The sequence below is a fragment of the Notamacropus eugenii genome, chromosome 3 (assembly GCF_028372415.1).
Source record: "Notamacropus eugenii isolate mMacEug1 chromosome 3, mMacEug1.pri_v2, whole genome shotgun sequence".
Lineage (NCBI taxonomy): Eukaryota > Metazoa > Chordata > Mammalia > Diprotodontia > Macropodidae > Notamacropus > Notamacropus eugenii.
Window position 1 is genome coordinate 175,834,436 of NC_092874.1, and position 21,970 is coordinate 175,856,405.

The 21,970-nt window shown below is 36.8% G+C and overlaps 2 protein-coding genes across 5 annotated transcripts in view; one reads left to right on the forward strand and one right to left on the reverse strand.

Annotated features, from left to right (window-relative positions):
* Positions 1-1,011: 1,011 nt before the first annotated feature.
* ATP5F1C (ATP synthase F1 subunit gamma) lies at positions 1,012-21,345 on the reverse strand. Of its 4 annotated transcripts, none has more exons than XM_072653409.1 (10): positions 21,217-21,345; positions 15,388-15,422; positions 14,729-14,860; positions 8,323-8,527; positions 7,280-7,423; positions 7,067-7,131; positions 4,832-4,987; positions 4,109-4,205; positions 2,137-2,172; positions 1,012-1,157 (listed from the first exon to the last, which is right to left on the reverse strand). In XM_072653409.1, the coding sequence occupies exons 2-9, from the start codon at positions 15,404-15,406 to the stop codon at positions 2,166-2,168; spliced, it is 825 nt and encodes a 274-aa protein (XP_072509510.1). In that variant the 5' UTR covers positions 15,407-15,422; positions 21,217-21,345; the 3' UTR covers positions 1,012-1,157; positions 2,137-2,165. The 4 variants fall into 4 exon arrangements, with proteins under 4 accessions (XP_072509510.1, XP_072509506.1, XP_072509507.1 ...); XM_072653405.1 differs by lacking the exon at positions 21,217-21,345 and adding an exon at positions 20,848-21,047; XM_072653406.1 differs by lacking the exons at positions 2,137-2,172; positions 21,217-21,345 and adding an exon at positions 20,848-21,048.
* KIN (Kin17 DNA and RNA binding protein) overlaps positions 21,080-21,970 on the forward strand; it is a 41,992-nt gene continuing 41,101 nt past the window's right edge. The window contains exon 1 of the mRNA XM_072653404.1: positions 21,080-21,307. Coding sequence (XP_072509505.1) covers positions 21,194-21,307 — 114 coding nt within the window. The 5' untranslated portion in view covers positions 21,080-21,193. The remainder of the gene's footprint in view (positions 21,308-21,970) is intronic.

Consider the following 21,970-nt stretch of genomic DNA (forward strand, 5'->3'; position numbering starts at 1 on the left):
TCAGGTGCTACAGCCACAGCTACCAAAGGCCCAGAAAACAAAGTTCTTGCCACCAAAGACTTTGGCACTGTCAAATAGTTCAATATCAGAAGGTAGTATGATTTTCATAGATGTAATGACATTAAAGAGACATGACCATTCATCCATTCCCTTTGATACCAGTAAGAAGTGTCCAGGAGGAGGTTTTGTACTCTGATTAGTTTCACTCTTACTATCACTCTTTATTCTCAAATCACTAAACTAGAAGCTACAGAGGATTTTTTAAAAAAGGGATGATATTACAGAAGGATAAAAGGGGATTTTATCATGAATATGATTTTTCCTTCTGCAAACTATTTGCTATGACATGCAGTTTAGTTGATACATAGACAGTTTTATCCTTCCATCTTTTTCCAATCAAAGTATTTTCTATTAGATATGTAGACAGCAGGCAAACACTTATTTTTTTCTTTTACAAAGAGTTATGAACAGCTATGGCATTCTGGTAAGGCCAGTGGAACTATTTTCAGAATCACATTTTTTAAAATGCAGAAAATAAAATACTTAGATTATGAAGGAAAACAATTATATTGAAAAATGATTTACTGAAATATTAATTTAAAAAAAGCTCACAGATCTCAGGTTAAGAACCTCTGGCCTGTTATACTTTGATCATCCTTGTAATTCACCAATGGGACCTATCTTTCAGATAGACATCATTTTAACTATCACCAGAGTCTTTAAGTACTCATGTTAAGACAGCTTTAGAACACAATATTTATGAACTAATGTTAATAGCTTCCGACAGGCTCTGTGCAAGGGCTACTCATGAAGGGAAAAATCATATTCATCTTACGACTAATAAATCACATTTAAAAGTTCAAAAAATACTCTTCTCAATGTTTCCTTTCATAACATTATACTCTGAATACAGTATTTGTACAATAGCAGCCTACTATATTAACTATTTTTAAAGTAAAAAAAGAAAGCTTAAATTTTGCATCACTGTAATGAGACAACAAAGAAATGACATGGTTTTCACATAATTTGTTTATTGTAAGATAATTTACAAATATTTTGTCTTCCATGTACACAACAGACCATGTACACAATGGAGTTCTTCTGATAGACAAAAGTAGGCTAAACTATTTAGCTTGCTTCATATTTCATATCTTTACCTGAAAAAATAAAAATAAATTGAACAACATTAATTTGGAAGATAAAATATCCTAGAGGTAATAGAATATACCCCTAGTGCTTTTGAAGGATACTACACTATTGTTGTAGGGGACCTAGGTGGCCAAGTGAATGGAATACCAGGCCTGGAGTCAAGGAAGACTCATCTTCCTGGGGTCAAATTTGGCCTCAGACACTAATTGTGTGACCCTTGGGTATGTCACTTAACCCCATTTGTCTCAGTTTCTCATTCATAAAAATGAGCTGGAGAAGGAAATGATAAACCAGTATCTTTGCCAAGAAAAATCCAAATGGAATCAAGAAGAAGTAGATACTACTGAAATGACTGAGCAACAAAATACTATTGTTACAAGTTGTCCTAATGAATATTTAACAAAAGAATAAGATTTTATGATGTTTTCACATCTGACAAAAATACTGATGGCATCTCTCTTTTCCTAAAAAGAGATCTCCTATACTGTTTACCTATTTCAGTAATTAAAGGATCTATCATTTTTTTGTATAGGTACTATATATATCTCCTGTCTCTCAAGCTGGTGATGAATATCTCCATTTTTATTAGCTAGGCTACTTAATGCATAACAGATACAGAGCCTACATAAGCCCTCCCATTTTGGTAGGAACTGCCAGGGCTTGTGCTCTGCAGATACAGCCTAGTAGAACCTAGAATTACTACAGTCAGACTTCTGCAAAGATCTTGTCTAACTCACTTCTTCCAATGATTAGGACATTTTGGGAATTTAGTTTTAGAAAAGGCACAAAAAAAAGCCCTCAAACACATGGCATCTTCTATTAGGCTATACTTTATAGTTAAATAAAGCCACATCACATTAAATCTATATATAAAAATATTGCCCTTGTTACTTTTAAAATACCTGTAGTTTGTTTAATTAAACTCCTATTTATTTTCTTTCAGGGGTTTAGAGGGGATGGAAGGTAGGTGAATTGTCACCACTTTACCTCTTGAATTTGGATAAAACTTGGATCCGTTAGTTCCTGGTTATTGTGTTAGAGAAAAAAAAACAAAATAAGCAGATCAAGAAGCATTTCATGCAAGTCAACCAATCACAAAAGAAAAACAACTCTTTACCTGTAAAGTTAAATATATCAAAAAAATTCAAACATTCCTACATATCAATCATTTACACACATATAAATCATAAATTTCACTTTGGTTAGAAACTATAAGCTTTCTCCATGCAAACTATGCATAGCACACAACCAATAAAAATTTTGTACCCATGGGCAGCACTCAGAATCAATAAATCCTGCATTTTATTCATGTTTAGTTGATAAAGACAGAAACACACATTGGCAATAAAAATTAAATGCTCTATTCAGAATCAAGGTATTTCCTAGTTCCTGTGCAAGCTAATCTGTCATGTTCACAACCTACCTTTAACTGCACAAATCATACTTTTATAGAAACAAAGTGTATATTCACAAAAAAGAAAAATTTTCAACTTGCTAACTTCTTAGATTATTTTCTAATTATCTGGATATCGCTATCCATGTTTTAAAGGTACACCAGCACAAAAAATTTGTTTCACAGATGTTCTCACATCTGAGGAATTAAGACCTTTAGCAGCCACAAAGTGCTTGTACAGTATGTAGAACAGACTTAGAAGCAACAAAAGCTAATCAGAAGCCACGAATAAGAAACAAGAGAAAAGGCAAGGCAGCAAGAGAGTGGGGCACAGTCAACTGATAGGGTGATTATCTTTTAGAATAGTCTCTGAAGCTTTCAGGTTTGCCTGAAGTATTCTAGGTCTTGTGGAAGTACAGAACCGAGTAAGTTCTATGTTCTCCTCTGTACCTTTGGTAATGGAGTTTCTTTGGTTTAGGACACCCTTCTCTACCCCACCACTACTCCATGAGTTGCAATCCCACGTTTCTATTAACATTCAGCTCAAATACCACCTCTTTCATGAAGCATTCACATATCTCTCTGAGCAGGTATGTTATGGAAGTGATGATACCTGTCTGTTAGAGCACTTATCAAATTCTGCCTTATATTTATTTCTACCTATTATCTCCCCTATGGGACTGGTAGGAGTTTCCTTTCCTACAGTGTGTAATGAAGGGGTTGGTCCTTTTTGCAAAGGCTAATCTCTCCATTAGGCATCTTGACCTCATCCCTTCCCCTCCTATTTCAGACAAGGGACATGCTCCCTCTAACATTTGAACTTTTTCTTGTCTAGTGTTTCTTTATCCACTGGTGCTATCCCACTGTCTTCAAGCATGACCATACACCTTCTATCCTTAAAAAAAATCCTTCACTTGATCTGGATACCCCTAAAACTATCACCTTATATCTGCTTCATTTCAGCCACATTCCTAGAAAGTGCCATCTATAGTCTTCCTACATATCCTTTTTAAAGGTTGGGTGTTTCACTCTCTTACTCAGGCTGGAAATGCAAGGGCTACTTATGAACTCAGTTGGATTGGTGATGGGCAAATAAGCTGGTGACAGGTAAATAAACTTTCACTTGCTCCATTCCTACTTGAGCTAATTAGCTCCTCTGTAGGCAGTCTCTGATCTTAATCACACTGATACCAGGCACACGTAGCTGTAAATACACAGGCAGCTTTCAGCACTTTTTCCATTATTTTATCAGATAGGGATAGCTTGCTGGGGACTGTTTGCAGTAGCTTCATCTTCCCAAAGACCAACAATTTCCTATTAATTTGATAATGGCAAATACGACAACATAGTCATTTATAAAAGTATTTGAACCTTGCTATTCAGTCATGTTAGCCAGAACACACTGGAGAAAAACTCATCTTCACCAGTTCTCTTATGATGGCAGAGCAAGGCAAAGAACAATCAGGTAATTTTTGTTATCCTCAAATTTTAGTACCCAAATACTAAAACCAGCAGAAAAGGGGGATGCAGGAACTAAATCCATATAAAGTCTAAACAAATACTTACAGAGCCGCAGCACCAGAGATAATTTCAATCAACTCCTTTGTGATGACAGCTTGACGAGTACGGTTAAATGTCAAAGTCAACTTATCAATCATCTCAGCTACAAAAAAACAGTAACAAAACAAAAAACCATTCAACATATATGTATGCACGCGTGCGTGTGCGCATACACATACTTTTGACAAAGAATCAAACACCAAGGCATTCATTAACCTAGCTCTGAAAATTAGGTTGCCTAAGACAGGGCCTAAAAGTAGGATGAGTTACTAGTACTACAGCACTAGTTATCTTCTTAAATGATTAAGTATAAAGCCTCTGTCCTTATTCAGGGTGACCACTTCCAGCATCCCAAAGTATATCAATACCACTTAAACAAGATAGGTAATACTGCTGTAATAAAAAACTTCCAATTACATAGTACCTTTCTAAAGTACTTTCACATTTATAATTTCATTCCTTATGAGTCAGTCAGAGAGGTACATAAGCCAGGTGATATTAATATCACTGTATAAATTTGAAAGAATTTGGGCAGAATTACTCCAGGACTATATTATAAAACAATGACAACAGAGAAGACTAAATTACTACCCTTGTTACTGACTGAGATGTTGTCACATGTCATCACGTAATTGTAATGTTGTTACCACCTAAATATTACAAGTATGGAATTTTAATAACGTCTTTATGTTTCTAGGCTACTGAATTTACTCAATATAGTATTCTTACAGGCATTCTTGCTAGCATTGTCCATAGCTGTCATTCTTGCACTCTGTTCACTGGTGGTGGACTCCTTTAGAGTGTAGTAGATGATGTTTGCCAGGCTATACTCTTGATAGTTTTGCAACACATCAGCATCAATGTCATCATAGATACTCATACTCTCTGTTAAGACAAGTTAGTTTTAAAACAATAATATTGAGTACTGACATAATGAAAGCTCATTTTTATGATCAAAGTTGATAATATGGCAGGTCAGAATGGTTTTGTTCCAACATTTTCACTTCTAATAGTCACACTGAACACATCTCTAGAACAATATATTATTAAAGTTCCAGTGGATTACAACATGCAAACAGTATACTTTATATCCTTCCAGAGCTTTCTATTTAACTTAAAGACTGATACCTCAAAGAACCCAATTAAAAGAGTAATGCTAAAATAAAATCTCTTGGGAACAAAGTCTTTTGGCTTTGTGATCTGTTATTAGTTATAAACATTTATAGATCACTCCCGCTTTGTTGAGTTTTCTTGTAACAGTACAATAGTTAAGTAAAACTAGTAATAGTGTCCTCATCTGAAAGTACATGTGACATTTCACATCTACAGCAATCCCTCAGCACTTGTTTTTTTTAAGACTAAGTTTTATTCATGTCTTCTGTTTCTTACATCATCAGTTACTTATGCCCAGTATACTTCCTCTTCCTCCTCCCAAAGAGCCATTCCATGTAACAAGTAGTATTTTTTAAAGAGAAGAAAGAAATCAGCATCCAACTCTATTAAAAAAAAAAAAATCAAATCTATCTTCTTCCTCTCAGCCCATGCCACACTGGGGGGGTTGGGAGGAAGGAAAAAATTCTTGTAACAAATATGCATAGTTAAAACAAATTTCTTCAAAATTCTTCAATGCTGTATATAAAAACGTTTCATTCTATACTCTGATCAATCACTTCTCTGTTATCAGTTGAAAGAATTATCTACTGAAATACTTTCAAATAAGAGAATTTGCATTTTTGAGAAATATGAAAATGCTGCTCCAAAGAATGAGAAAACTTGAGGCACTCATAACAGAATGAAAGAACTAGAAACTGCTTTGAAATTTATTGTGTTAGCTTCAAAACTGACTTATGGGATCAGGAATCATGAGACTACCAATAAAGAAAAACAAAATCCATATCACCAGGAATTATCGTACATTTCACTTCTAAACACTTAGTTTAGACTAAGACTAACACTTGGAAGTGTTTAGACTAAGACTAAGTATTAATAGTAAGTTAGTAATTAAAGTACTCCTAGAAACAAAGGTCCAGCTTCAATACTAGACTGTTGGAAGTGATTGTATAATAGTCTGTCAGGGAACGCTACAGTCTCCAAAGAAGTGAAATGCGTATCACTCAAAGGGAAAGAGATGTCATTTAAAGGTAATGACTGAAGAATTTAAAGGTGGGTATATACAGGCCACAGACTATGTATATAAACATGATTTATAAAGGTCTGAGTATTTGAACAAAAAAAGATGCTGGTCACTTGGCAAGAGCAAGGGATAACCTGTGGACAATTTATGTGATTTACTGGTATTCTCATGATGTCAGGAGAAAGCAAGTCAGGCTCCTCAAAGGAGTAGACTCCTTGTGAACATATGGGAGGTCATGGACAAGAATTCCATTGACATAGATGATCTGTAATCTGTCTTACTGGAAGGAATATCCATCCATCTTGATGAGATCACATATCCATCTGAGTATTCAGATAAGTAAAACAATAATGTTATAAATGTTGGTGGTCACAGCAATTAGGAATCAATCAAGATGGATTCAGATTTTTACTGAGACGAATTTCTCCCAAAATTAAGAAATTCCTACAAAAGGGCTTTGTTGTTAGTACTGAAATCAAGCTTTCATATTCATTCTGTTACATCTTTTAGGATCTTTTTCTCCTCTTGCCATCTCATTAAACTCTCCTTTTTTATAAGAAAAATAATTTAACAAAAACATTCAATATAGTGACCACACTGTATGATGTATGCAGTATTCTTCCTCAGTAGTTCTTTACCTCTGCCATGAGAAAGGAGAGTTCTTTTAATGTTGGATTCCTAATATTTAACACAAATCTTTACCTACGACCTGTAGGGCAAGGACCATATCTTATTTATCTGTCTCCCTTAATGCTAGGCATGTAATGACTAATATTTTGTGACACTCTGAAAATATGCTCTTAAATAGGTTTTTAAATTTTAATACTTACCAGCATTTGCAACGGTACTTAGGGAAAAGATGGGTTTTTCTTCGGTCTTATAGGAGATAACAGACCTAAAGAAGATGAAAGTAAATATAATTTTCAAAATAATTTGTTTATAAAACATGACCCCTTGTATTTGTGATGTACTTATGTTAAATGAAATAATTCTGTTCATTTTAATACATTTTCTAAGTCTTTCATCTAAAAAAGTTATCTTACCTGAATTTATTAAAGATAATAGATCCTTCATCAAACTCATATCCAGAATTTAGTAGTTCAAGAGCAATGACTGAAGCATCTCCAAAAGTAGGGGGTCTCCTCCCTACTTCCTTAAATGTCACCAAGAAGTGGTCAGAGTGAGTCCTAAAACAAAATCATGTCTCTATTAAAGCCACTGTAATTAGTTTAACAAAACAATACAGATCAACAGGGACAATGTGGAAAATATCCCAAGGAGCTCTCTGTAGGTTTTCCTGAAGTCCACCAGCTATTCTGAACATGTTTTTCCTCCTATTCTTCTTGACAATTGTAAATGGCTAATATGGTAGCAGTAAAGCAATATTTCTTAACCTTTTTTTGTGTTATGAACAGCTTTGGCATTCTGGTAAGGCCAGGGGAACTATTCTCAGAATCACATTTTTTAAAATGCATAAAATAAAATACTTAGATTATAAAGGAAAAAAATTATATTGAAATATGATTTACTGAAATATTAATTTAAAAAAAAGCTCACACATCTCAGGTTAAGAACCTCTGGCCTGTTATACTTTGATCATCCTTGTAATTCACCAATGGGACCTATCTTTCAGATAGACATCATTTTAACTATCACCAGAGTCTTTAAGTACTCATGTTAAGACAGCTTCAGAACACAATATTTATGAACTAATGTTAATAGCTTCTGACAGGCTCTATATTATTTAATGAATGGTGATATGGAAGAAGGAAAGAATCAGAAAGTAAGGTTAAAAAAGTCACATTATGGAAAACAATGAACATAAAACCCCACCTAAAATAACTGCCAATTTATAAAGCACTTTCTTTATAAAAGCTCTTTGAATTGGATAGTACAAGGATCATATCTTATAATGAAGAACTCAGTCTCAGAGAGTATGGGTAACCTGCCAATCATCAAGTATCTACCAGGCAACAGTCATAACTTAAACTCAGGTCTTCTTACTCCAGTTTCATTATTTGGAGTCCAATTATTTCAAAGAAATTCTGTTTTCTAGTTTTTACCAAAGTCTGCAATAAACACTTACCTATGAAGTATGCCTCTGATTTTGTCACCAACTCCAACAATCATAACTTCCTTCCCAGCTGCCGTGAGGGTAGCAACCTCGTTTTTCATCTGTTTAGCAACTGAAGAATGGATAGCACCACAAAGACCTCGATCTGAGGACACACCAATAATGAGGTGTTTCTTCATGTCTTCTGGAGCCTTTATATCAGCTTTTTCATAAAGAGCTTAAAAAAAAGAAATCAATTTAATTGTGAATAGCAGTAGTTTAAGAAAGGAAGAATTGACTTTTAAAAAAAAACTTAATTTAAAAATATCCATCAAAATTCAAGTAATTTCAATAACAATTAAAAAAAATGCTTGCATTTCAATCCTTCTTACAATATGGGTCATGTTCTGTAACAAAAACTTCACATAATAATTCCAAGCTCTCATCCAAAAGGTCTTCTATTCTCAAAGAATACTCAACAGAACTAAAGTCTAGTAAATAAAAAAGTTTGAACAGTCTCATTTGTCAATCTGATTAACAACAGAGGGGTCCTGTTGTCTTCCAGGGGGAATGTATCTTAAGACATAACAGAGAATAACATCCCAAATCTGTCAAAATACTACTCCCCATTTACAGTAATTCACAGAGGCACAAATGATGCAAGAGGGAAGCATAGCTGGTATTGTCTTCATCATTGTTGTTCACTAATGGCAGGAAGTATAGAAGAAAAAAGAATTGGGAACCGTATACATAATTGATTAAGAAGATGTAGTACTGAATGACAGGCTCCTCCAGGCCAGGGAGAGAACATAGCTAACAAACTTTTGTAAGAATGTATTTGCCTACATACAGGACACACACAAGCAGATAGAAATTTGCAATCCTGCAGTTTATTCTCACTAGACCTGCAATAGCAGCCTTATTTAGGCACAACTAGACCTGAGTTCCAGCTTTCTGTACTCTGAAGTGTGCTGCGGACCCTACTAAATGGTGACAAGGACATACTGCTTTCGATGTGAAACCGGTGGGTTTACTGCCATGTAGAAAGCATGCTAAGTTAGTTAGTCTCCTCTTCCCAGAGATGTGCTATATAGGTATATAGATGTGCCCCAAGATATTGGGGGAAATGTTTGTATATTTATTTTTGCTATATCTTTGAAGTAAATAACTCTTCGTAAAAGAAAAAATGAGCATTTTCCTGCTGTCTTACATATCTAATAGAAAGTACTTTGATTGGAAAAAGATGGAAGGATAAAACTATCTATGTATCTTCAGTAAACTGCATATCATAGCAAATAGTTTGCAGAAGGAAAAAAAATCCAAGAAATAAGACAGTATTAAAACCACTGACCTCAAATGTCCATATACAAGAATCCAAAGTTCAAGAAATAAGCAAGATAAAATAGAGGTCCTAACCCAAGGATGCAAATTTGATTCCACTAGGAGACTTGGAGGGCCTAAAATTTATGATGGGAAATCCATAACTCTGGATAGGTAACTTTTTTCAAAATAAAGATAGGTCAAAAGGAAAGGGTAGAGTTATTAATATTTATTAATAAGATATGCTCATGTGAAAAAAAATCCAGAGTTCAGAGGACAGAAGTATGATGGAGAGAACATGGGTGAAGGGGAAAAATAGCAGTGATTTTATAAGAGTATAGTACACTACACACTATGTGAGGCCACAAAGTATTGTGTATAGAGACCTACCCTCAAAGTCTGGAACATATAAGCTTATGTTCTGCCTCGGACACATTTGGCTTTGTCACTGCTTTAACCTCTCAGGATTTTAGACACCTCTCAAAGACTCTTAAATTTCATCAATTTGCATAGATAGAAGGGATTACTTTGCTCTAGGCTTCCCCATACAAATGAAATCACAGGTCCCCTTCTCATCCCCTATCCTAAAGACTACCTTCCCAGAAAGAACAGGTAAGAAGTACAATCAATCATACAAGCCTGCGCAGACGCATAATATAGTGTGATGGGAAACCTCAATTATTCAGATATCTGCTAGAGTGGTCTCTGACAAAAGAAGAGAAGCTAACTTTGTAACATGCTTTAATTAAAATATTTTTAAAAGGTGAAATTTAATTCTGGATCTGATTCTTGCCAACAGGGAAACTTTGGCTGTAGGAACAGAAATGATAGAAACCTTAAATAGAATTACTATTTCCTCTCAGCATTTATGATGGAAGAGAGAAAAGTAGGGAACAGTCAAACATGAACCTGTGAGATTGGAAAAGCAAATTTTTAAAGACTCCAAGGAAGGATAAAAGTCTAATGGATTAAAATTCTACAAGAAAGAGCCTAGGGAAAACAACAACAGAATAGGAACTGTATATAAATGATAAAATTTTAAATTCAATAGCATAAAAATTCTCTAAAACATGTATTCATTTCAAGCAGTGGTGGTATGATCAAAGGTGGTTTACAGGAAGTCTGGTAATTAAAACGGCAATGATGAATAAAATCCAAACCGGGGCAACAGAATCAATTATAATGCCCTAGTAACAAGTCCCCTTCAAGGGTCAAGATCATCTACAGTAAAGTAGTTAAGAGGTCACAAAACTCTTATATACAATGTATCCCTAGTTTCTTCATCTGATTTTCATGCATGTACTTAAGGCCCTTTATCACAGTGGTTGTCCTCCCAAGGATGCTCTCCAATTTATCAAAGGTAGGTGCTTTGCTAATAACATGAGGAAAGTGAAATTCTTTTCACTTGAAAGGAAGGAGAGGGGAGAAAAGGGAGAAAATGTATCATTTTAATTTTAGTAGTGGACATTGGGCTTTCCTTTCATCATAAACTAAGCTACTGAGATTTTAAAAAATATTTTTTTTCCTTCTAAAGCATGACCCTCCTCCTGCATTGCCCCTTTCCTACAGTCTTAATTCATACTGAAATCCAGTAATTAATATTTTAAAAATCACCATCATCATTCAGGAAAACAACTGTGAGGTAGCAAAATATTCCTGAAATAAATTCAAAATTTCTGTCTTACTACAGCTAAACTTCAGAGACCATGACCAAGGACTAAACATAAGAGGTTTAACGCAATGATAAAAATCCTGGAAAAGTGTTAAACTCAAAGTCCCCAAGCTACCCTGCAGAACTCCCCCATTGGTTTGAACCAGATCAAAATGGAATTGGGAAATGTTTAAAATAATAATAAATGTTTAAAATAAACATACAACACAGATAATTCTAATTAGTGGTTTCCTAATCAGTTTCTATTTGATTTTGACACCACTGTTCTAGAGGCTCAGAGAAAGAGTATCAGGCATGATTTATCAAATGCTAAATTTTGCAGTATAGGACACTGATAGCAAGGAAATAGTAGAAAAAGCACCAGCCTGGCATCTCGAACATTCAAGGTTCTAGGTCAAACTAGTACCTTAACCATAGTTAAGTTACTTAACCTTTGTACTTTAGTGTTAAACCATCCATCAAATGAGAGGGAATGGACTAATTAGGTAGAGCAGAGAGGAAAACTTGAGCCAGACATGAAATCACTGATACTTAAACAGTTGGTAGATACATAACAACCACCAGGATTTGTATTAAGTTTTATATCAGAAAAGGGTAAGTCTGGGAATGGCAATAGAAAGTAAGAAGTATTTGAAGTCTTCCACTGAGATCAGTGAGCTAGGAGGTATGAGGTAAAGTGCAACCAGCAATGGAGAAGACTGGCCCCCTATATATTGTCATTCAGGGAAGCCCCATCTCAGCAAGTGACAGAAGACAGAAGGAACTGACATGAACATGTAACTACAAAGCCATTACTTAATAAGCAGGCCAAAAAGCCCCCCAAAATCCTCCCCAAATGGAAACTATACATGACCACATAAAAACATGCACCAAAACATAAATAGTAAAAGAAATACAAAAACAACTGTTATTTCACCTCATATCATGCAAATTGGCAAAGACAAAAGTAAATGGGACCAGCCAGTGTTGGAGGGGCTCTGGGAACAGACTACCTAATAAACTACTGGTTGAGCTGAGAAGTGGTCCAGCTGTTCCAAGTTATCAATTTGGAATTATCTAAGAAAAATTAGTAACTACCCACACCCTTTGACTTGGTGATCCAATACAGAGACTAACCCAAGGGAAATCAGAGAAAGAAATAAAGGGTATACCAAAGTATTCATAGCAATACTTTTTTGTAGTAACAAAGAAATGGAAACAAAGCAGATGTCTACCAATAGGAGAAGTGAATAACTAAGGTATATGAATATAATATTATCATGCAATAAGAAATACAGGATATGAAGAATTAAGAGAAACTTGGGAAGATTTGTATGAAGTGACTTGGGAGTGAAATCAACTGAAACAAGAGAACACTATACACAGCGACTACAACAATACAAATGACAAGGTCATTAAAGATGAATTGGGAGTAGTAGAAAAACCAATGAGGGTCCTGGAACATAGATTATTCTTCCTTATAGGAGAAAGGCAGAGAATTACTAGGCCAGACAACTGCATACACTGTAAGATGTGGTCAATATATTTGATATTGCTGCATAAATTTTTCTGACCACAAGGGAGGGTTCAATCTCGAATGTGTTGGCAAAATGACTGTGATATAAAGAAAAAGGAATCAATAGGATGCATTTTCTTTCAAAAACGACATTTCACAACGGAAAAGTCAAAAGTGTTTATTGTACAGACTATATGACATGCAACCGAATGGATAGTACATTACCCATCAGTCCATCTCAAAAGATGTATTTGGGGTAAATACACAGAGCAAAAGATCAATGTTTTTGAAAACCAATATTCTCCAAATGCTCTTGTGTGGTTATGGAATATGAAACACTACAATCTTTGGAATCAAAATCACCTGTGACCTATGGGGCAAGGTGGGCACAAGAAGGTTGCAACATCTACCAAGGATGAGAACATATTTGCAAGAAGAGGCCTGAGGGACATCTTCCAGTAAACATTTAATTAGAAAAGTAGCTATTCTTGCATGGAAAACAAGATAACAGAAAGAGAGCTGCATAAGTAGCCTTGACATATACAGAGCTAAAGTCCCCCATCATACTAAGTACATTCTCTGTGGAGGATTTTTGGAAGACATGGAAAAGAATGGCACAGGATATGAAGACATGGATGGATTGTGATCCCAAGGGATCATTATTAATGAGATCATCGATCTGTTGGTATAAGTATAGAAGAAAAATGAACCTTAAAATGAACAGAGGAAAAGTAAACAGAGGCTGAAAGGACAGTGTTACTTAGGCTTTTGGTAGGAAGCTGTTGCTAATTACCAACCAAAGTAGTTGGGCAGGCTAGCCCCACTTCATGAGAAAATTTTGTATTATTTCTTTTTATTTGAAGTAAATAAAACAGCTTAGGAGTCTCTATGAACATATTAGAGTCAGTCAGCAGTTTCCTTCAAGAAGTAGCCCCAGGAACTACCAAAGAGACTGAGAATCTGGTTTCATTAAGAATGAAAGACAGGAAATTTTTCAGTGACCCAATAGAGTTCATGATGTTTGAATGTCATGGCCTAATGACTGTTTGACAGAAAGTGTAGACTATTTTCTCTTCTCAAGGGGAACTGTCTCCTCTACTGAGATTATCAAGGAGGATGATTTAAAAAAAAAACCAAAAAAAACATGTTTTACAATTAAAGAAAAAGAAAAAAAGGATATGAGGTGGCAGATCCTAACTTCTTTTACAATGTTAAAGGACACAAGAATATGACCCAAAGAAGAAAGAGAAAAGGACCAACAAATACTTGCAGACAAATAAAAGATATGAGGCTTTTCTGTAAAGGGATAAAATGGATCCTCTGAGGAAGAGGCTTTTGCCTACAATATAAGTAATGATTTTGTGAACTAATAGGTGACAGTAAGAATGAGATCATCCAATAATGGTCAGAGGAATACTGGGTGAGTAGTAGTAGTAGTAGTTACCTACTGAGAGGTATTGAAGACAGATTTGTGATCTGTTTTTTAAATTAATCTACTTTTTTTTTCTGTCTTGTGTGATCAGTTGTATATTCCTATAACAGTATCACTTCTGTTTCTCTTTGTTGAGCTTTACCACGTCCCCCTTTTATTATTTTTTTTTGTATTTTCTAACATGACTATAGCTTATTTATGAGACGCTATCTGACAGACTTTCCATTTATCTAGTTTTTTCTTTAAAGGACAATTAAATAAAGGTGTTGTTTAGAAATCAGTTAGTTCAACCTCTCACTTTGACAGATGAAGAAAGTGAAGTCTAGATGTTAAGTGACTTTCCAAAGAAGGTTACTTGGGTCCTAGGCAGTATGTAGAAGAGACAGAATTGAAATGCCTGACTCCAAGTTTAGTGTTTTTCTGCAGTATTCCTAAAGAATGTTTTTTAATAGGTTAATGAAGCTATTTCTCTTTAAAGTAGTCTTTTCTGTCTAAGTATCAATGGTGATTTTTCTCTTACCCAAAGATCCAACTCCATATACTCTGGCTGGCTTCAGCTCTCTCTCAGCTCGGGCATACTTTGCAGCTGCCACCATTTTCATAGACTTGGTAATTTTTTGGATGTTTTTGATTGACTTCAATCTCCTGGTAACTGAAGATATCCAGAAGTTAGAGCAATTAAAATTCTCCAATACATAATTAGTTGTGTAGGAGTATACTGGAAACCCCACACATTTCTTACCCTCAGTTAAGGCACAAGAAACACACGATTTTAGACCCAGAAAGGATTACACACATAATTTAGTCCAATCCCTCATTTCAAAATTAAGGAAAATGAGGTACATAAAGTTTAAATGACTTGCCAAAAGTGGCACAGCTGGGACTAGAAACGAAATTTTTGCTGAACATGCTGTCTCCTATGCAGTCACCTTATTTTATTAAATCAGTTCAGAAATATCATGGGTTAAAGTACTAAGTTTAAAAGGAATGAATTACAGAACTGGAGTTGGAAGGGATTTCCGAGGCAATCTATCCTAGCCCCTTTATCTAATAGATTAGTAAATGGAAACCACAAGAGGCAAAGTGACTTGCCCAAGGACACAAAGGAATGATTAAAATAATCTTTTGGAAATCAACGTTTCTCCTTAAAATATAAACCGAGACACACAAAATACTTACTATCTTTTAGGGTTGCCATATTTCTGACTTGGATCCTAAAAATAAAGAGAAAGCTTTAAACAATATTTCACCTCCATTTGAACAGGTTCCAAATTATAGCCTCCCCTCCATCCCCCCTCCATTTCTATAAGCTGCAGAATCATGATTCTTGAAGTATATTTTGATTTCACTGATCTATTCATACCAACCCCTTGACAATGTCTCATCCTTTGTGAATCTTCTGCACATCTTTTCTTTTAAGCCCCCTAGAGGGAAATCTATCGAACACAGTGGACTACTCTGTCAATATACTATTGAAAATAAACTTCAACTCCTGATATATCTGATATTAAACTATCATTTAAGTTTCTCCATCAAATAGCCCTATTTTACCTGTCTTAGTACTCCACAAGATGAAACCACTGTTTGACAAGACTGGCTTTCACATTTGTCACGTTCATCCCATCTCAGAGCCTTTGTCATGCTGTTGCCCTCTTTTAGAGAGGATGGCCTCCCAATTTTCACATGTATGCTTCCTTTAAGACTTTGATCAAATACCACTATCATTACAAAGTCTCAGTTTTAAAACAATCATTTCTGCCCTCTAACAAATTTCATTCCATTAACAATTATACTCCCTAATATAATTATTATTTTTCTAGTTGTGACAAAATCACACATTTTCAAAAACTGACAGAGAATCAAGGAAAAGAACTCTTGTGCCTTATATTCTTAACCTAAAGAATATCTAGTACAATACTTGCTGGTGTATGTATGCATATATGTATCCCTAAATAAAATTACTTTACTATGGAAATGACACACTTTCTTCAATAATCCAAAAATGCTCTGTTCTAATCATAAAATGAACCACTAACCAAGCCAACCACCTTTACTAACTTAAATCACAATTTAGACCACCAATGATAAAGATTTGATTTAATTTAATTTCACTTTTGCAACCACAATTTTAAAGCAGTGATTTACTTTCCAACTATTTTGATTTTGTAGCTACATAAAAAAAGAATGAATGGTAATTCACTAAGGCTAAAGGATATCAATACTTGGTTACATCTGTTAAAAAAGGTGACATCCAGGATATATAAAGAATTGATAAAAAAAATACATATATATAAATAAAAGCTATAGCATAAAAGGACATAAACAAGCACTTCTTATACGTAGAAAAGACTATCAACTGTTGTAAGTGGAATTTAATAAAAGGGTAAATTGAGGCACATTACCTTGTCAATAAAGGGGTCACTGGTTTGCCTTTACTTATGCCAAAGATTCCAAGCAGAAAGACAATTCCCCTTAAATAGGTTTTGGGGAGTACAGAACAAAGAACAAAACAGGGTAGATGACACCATGAGATTAAGAACAACAAGATTGGTTACAAAACTGAGGCACAGGGACCAACATGGCTGGTTGGAAGGTTAGTAATGAGGACTAGCAACAACAGTTTCTCATGAGACTAAGACTGAGTGTGAGTGAGAGACAGCAGCCCAGACTTTTGGACAGCAAACCAGACATCCTTGAAGGATATTTTGGAGTAAAGCTATCAGGCTGGACTCCCTTTCCTTCAAACATTCCCCAAGATTGAGGCAAGAAGAGGTGAATTTCTAAACTTAACTCACTACAGGCCAGCTGAACCTAGCACTTTTTGTTATAGCAGAGAACTGGAAACTCAACAGGTGCCTATCAATGAGGGAATGGCTGAACAAACTGTGGCATATAAATGTAAAGAGATATTACTGTGCTATAAGAAATGGCAAATACCAACAAGCATTGATTATATGTCTAACATGATGTAACAGATTTAGAGATGTGGGAAGATTTCCATGAACTGATACAGAATGAAATAAGAAACACCAGGAAACAATTATGCAATGATCATAATTTGAGGAAAAACAATTTTTTAAAGAGGTGATAGACCAGAAGTACAGAATGAGATATGCATTCTTACACACATCTGAAGTGTTCATTTTTTTGCTCAACCACATCTATTTGTTATAAAGAAGGTTGGGTTTGTGGGTAGTGAAAGATATACAAAAAATTAAAAAGCACAAAAAAAACTTTAAAAAATATGACAAAAAGGGTGCAAGATATTGAAATTTTGTTGCTACCTTGTTACACTTAAATATATCCATCTATACGTATTTCTTTTTTAAAAAGCTGTACAAAATATTGGCTTAAGTGACTCCTTTTTACTTCTGAAATGAAACACCTAGCACTTGAAAGTGGCCCCAACTTACTTTTCCAGATTTATCTCCATATACAACATTTCATGTCCCATTTGTGACAGAATGGTCTCCTTTTGTATGTTAATTTATGTCCCCTCCATATAAATTATGTTTTACAAACGATCAGAAACAAGTTTTTGCAAATTACCAAAACATATCTTTATGTTTTGATACCCCCTTTTTCAATATCACTATCACTTGCTATAGTGATTCCCTTAACAACTAGTAAGTCTTGTGTTTTACGTAACACCCAGGCCTAAACAAAGCTCCTTGAAGGCAGGAATTGCTTTGTGTTTTTGTGTCAAAGAATAAAAAAATGTTTAACATAAAATTAAATGTTTACCATATCTAAAGCACTGAGTATACAAAAAGAAAAGGCAGAGGTAGCAAATGCTCTTAACTATGCAAACCCAACATCTATAAAATACCTTGTACAGAGCAAGGGCTTAAAAAATATCTGCTGAACTGAATTATATTCAGGCTTACCCTTTTGGTAGTTGTAAGCATAAAAGCAAAAGGGATGGAAAAGTAAGGAGTGAGATCTTGGAGAGTTGAACTTGAGAAGGCACAAGATGACATTTTCCAAAAAGCCTCACTTGATAATGTTTGTTACCAACTCATTGATTCACTTACTGAACTATCTGGGTTACACACCATCACACTTCACAAAGATACTCAATCACTTCAAATGAACGATTTTTGTCTTTTCTCTAAAATTTTTTTTAAAAAGACATCAAGGATTGACAAAATGAAGTTCTTAAAATGTGGTGTAGTAGAAGTAGCAATGGGACCTAACATGTTTGCAAATTGGGATACCTGCAATATCTCCTTTACATGGGTTATTATGATGACCAAATGTGTCACATGCAATATATATGCTTTGCAAGACTAAAAGTTATGTTTTAATTTGGCATTATCACTCATTAACAGCCATAAACAGCAAATTGCTATTATTTAGTGAACAGCAACCATTTAATAGGATAATTTTGTTTGTGTATCACAACTGTCTTTCAAGAAAAAAAAACAATGATAAAATCTTTAAAAATTAAAAAGTGCCCACAATAGCCAATATCAAAAAAGATAATTTAAAATGAAATTCAATTTGTAATTATATAAATGAGATCTAAGTAAACATCACTTCATTTTTCTGTTAGTAGGTGCTCTTATTTTTTCCAACACAGTCAGTCTACCTGAAGTGTGCATCCAGACACACATTTTTCAAGTTTTAGATCCAGAAAGCAGCCTAACTATTAACAAGAAAGAACAACAAATTAGCAAAGATAAATGAAAACAACTGTGGTGGGAAAAGAGCTGAAACAAATATGACTATGGAAAGATGAGCTCTGTGTAACAGTGGTGCTCAGTGAGCTCACAACCTGCAGACCTCACATCATGTTAAAGAGGCCACTGAGGATGGGCCTCCAGACTTTGAGGTTCCGGGATAATCACCAGAATAATCTTAAAGTCCTGGGTTTGGAGTCAGAACTTGGGTTTGAATCCCAGCTCTGCCACTTACTTCCTTTGTGAGTCTGAGTAAATCATTTAACTTCTCTGGGCCTGTTTCCTTACCTGTTAAATGAAGGTATTAGAGAAGATAGTTTCAAAGGTTTCCTAAGTCTGTAATTCTATGGTCTAGTTGGGTCTCCAAATGAAGGTCCTAGTTTAAATCAGACTTTACAAAACATTCCCTTGGCTAGTTAAAGTTCAGGTCAAGGATTCCATGTGAATACATTTTGACCTTGGTTTCAGAAGATCTTTCACTTCAGTTTAACTATGGTAACCACTTAAATAAGTTCCATATAAATTTTAACAGGTGATATTAACACAACAAAATGAATACAATATTTTTCTTAAGAACTATTTCGTTATGTACATCTCCAAACAGACTGACCTACACTGACCTCTGAAGCCTACACTGTTAATATTTTATTAAAATATTTTCTAGGTTGTAAAACTACTTCTCAAATCTCAAGATAAATCAAACAAAATCTACAAATCTATACAGCTTTAAGGATTTAACTGCTCCAGCTGTTCTGACATCTCATCCCTGCAATTTCTGCTTCACATAGCCAATAGTGCAACACTCCTTATTCTCCTAAAAAATACCATAAAACGAGTCTTTCTTTCACTGTAAAGCTTGAAACTTTCTATGGAAAGGTCGGTAATTTCTTCCTTTCCAAGCTAAATCCTTCCAGATTTTGCATAATTCCCAGTTGCCAGCATTCTAGTACCTCTGTCTTTATTTCTGCCTCCAAACAGTTTGCCCAAGAACTACACAAATTCATGAACATACACACCTTCAAATCTCCTAACAGCCCTAATCTGTGTGGCAGCAAACAATGGCACACATCCTTTCTGCTCCCAGAACCTAGGACATAATGATGGCCTTGGTACTTTGTGACCTTCCTAAGGAAGTATTCTACATAATGTTCTTTTCCAGCGCCCAAACTACAGGCCCAATCTCTCTCACACAAGAATCCTTAACAACCTCAATATTTCTCCCTCTTTGGGTACCTACCTTAATCCAAGGAGCATGTATCTCAACCACTCTGTCTTACACAAGAACCTTTAGAAGCCACAGCTTTTCTCCCCTTTTGCACTTCCTCTTATATAGCAATCTTTAAAACACAGTATTTTCCCCCATTTGGATATCTAACTCTTAGTTCAATCAGCATAAACCCTTACACAAGAATCCTTAAAAACCACAATGTGTCGCCCCCTTCGGACCCTTCCTTACAGAAGAATCTTTAGTATGTCTCTATTTTTGGATACCTAACCTTTAATTCAGTGAGCATATAGTAAAGCTCCTACTACGTGCAAAGCACGAGGTCGTGGGGCCCCCTTCGGCTCTCTGGGTGACCCTTCCGGGCTCCAGGCATCGCGCCGGGGCCGCCCCACGTACGCTGCCCTTAAAGCCGGAGGTTCAGGGTCACTCCCTTCCCCCACCCACCTGAGTAGACGCTCCGACGCTGAGCCGATTTCGGGTCCGCGCCACCAGGGTCACGGGCCCCTAGGGTGACCTTCCCCGCCCTCCTGCCCATCCTGCAGACCAGGGCTTCCCCGGGGCCTCCTCGTCTCGGAGGCAGAGGCCTAGCCCGGGCCCCACGACCCTCTTCCACCCTCACCCTGCCACGTCCTCAGAGCTCTACCGCCCCGGCGTCCAATCCTATTCCGTTAATCCCCCACCCACCCCCTCGACCACTCAACCTCCGTCCTGCTAAGCACGGGGCTCACGTACCATTGTGGCTGCAGAGCCCAGGCGGAGGAGCCTGCGATAGCAGCTCGGCAGAACATGGTGGCGGCCCTGCTGAAGGTCGGGCAGACGGACCTCACTGCGCCTGCACCGACTGCTCCTCCCGCCCCTTTTCTCAGGCTTTTTCCTCTTTCAAAACCTCGCGATATTTCTATTCGGTTCTTCACACCACCACCCCCCCTTCTCTCTCCCTTTTTTTTTTCTCTCTGTCACTCGCAACCCCTCGCTCCACGCCCCCTGCTCTGCTTCCGGTTGGCACTACTTCCGGTTTCTATAGGGGTGGGCACAGAGAGCAGAAGAGGGTCGTCCGGGGTCGCTCCCGCTTCCTACCATGGGGAAATCCGATTTCCTCACCCCTAAGGCCATCGCCAACAGGATCAAATCCAAGGGGCTGCAGAAGCTACGATGGTATTGCCAGATGTGCCAGAAGCAGTGCCGGGATGAGGTGAGTGTGTACCAGCCTTTCAGTCGATGTGCTGCGCGATGCCCTCCTCGCCCCCGGAGGGGCCTTTGGGACCCTGGAGCGCGCGGCCCCACGCTGCAGGTCCCGGGTCAGAGAGAGCGCCACCTGCGGAGCGCCGTGACCCTTGTTTTGGGAGCGCGGGAGCGCTTCAGTCCGTGTGGAAGCGTTGGCTGAGCGCCTGCTGTGTGCCAGGCACCGGGCAAGCGACAGCGCCTTCCCCCAAGGAGCGTACGGTCTAGGGGGAGGTACCAAGCGGGTTATACCGAGGACCAGTAGGGAGTAACTACCTGAAGGAAGGCGCTAGCATCAGCAGGGACTGAGGAAGGCTGCCTGGAGAAGGCGCCACGTTAGTTGACTTGAAACGAGAGAGACCAGGAGCGGAGGAGAGCCTTCCAGGCTTGGGGGCAGCGGGAGAAGAGACTTGCCGTGGAGAGATGGAGACCACTTCAGATTAAAGACTATTCCTTCTCTCCTCTCCCCAGTTCTTTTTTATTCTGAACTCCACAAACATCTACGTACCTGAGCACTGCTATGTATACAGAGCAGCACAGACGCGAATCTTTACTAAGTAGAGCCTTACTTGCTTTTTAATTATATAGCACATTCAACACGTAAAAGCTGTTCTGCTCGTCTGTGTTCGTTGCT

Excerpts from the sequence above, each read along its gene's own strand:
- ATP5F1C (XM_072653405.1), bottom strand. The coding sequence starts at position 20,903 with ATGTTCTGCCGAGCTGCTATCGCAGGCTCCTCCGCCTGGGCTCTGCAG. Across the intron at positions 15,423-20,847 it reads TGGGCTCTGCAGCCACAATG|GATCCAAGTCAGAAATATGG; the intron begins GTACGTGAGCCC and ends CTTTATTTTTAG. Across the intron at positions 8,528-14,728 it reads ATATGGAGTTGGATCTTTGG|CTCTTTATGAAAAAGCTGAT; the intron begins GTAAGAGAAAAA and ends CTTTTTTTTAAG.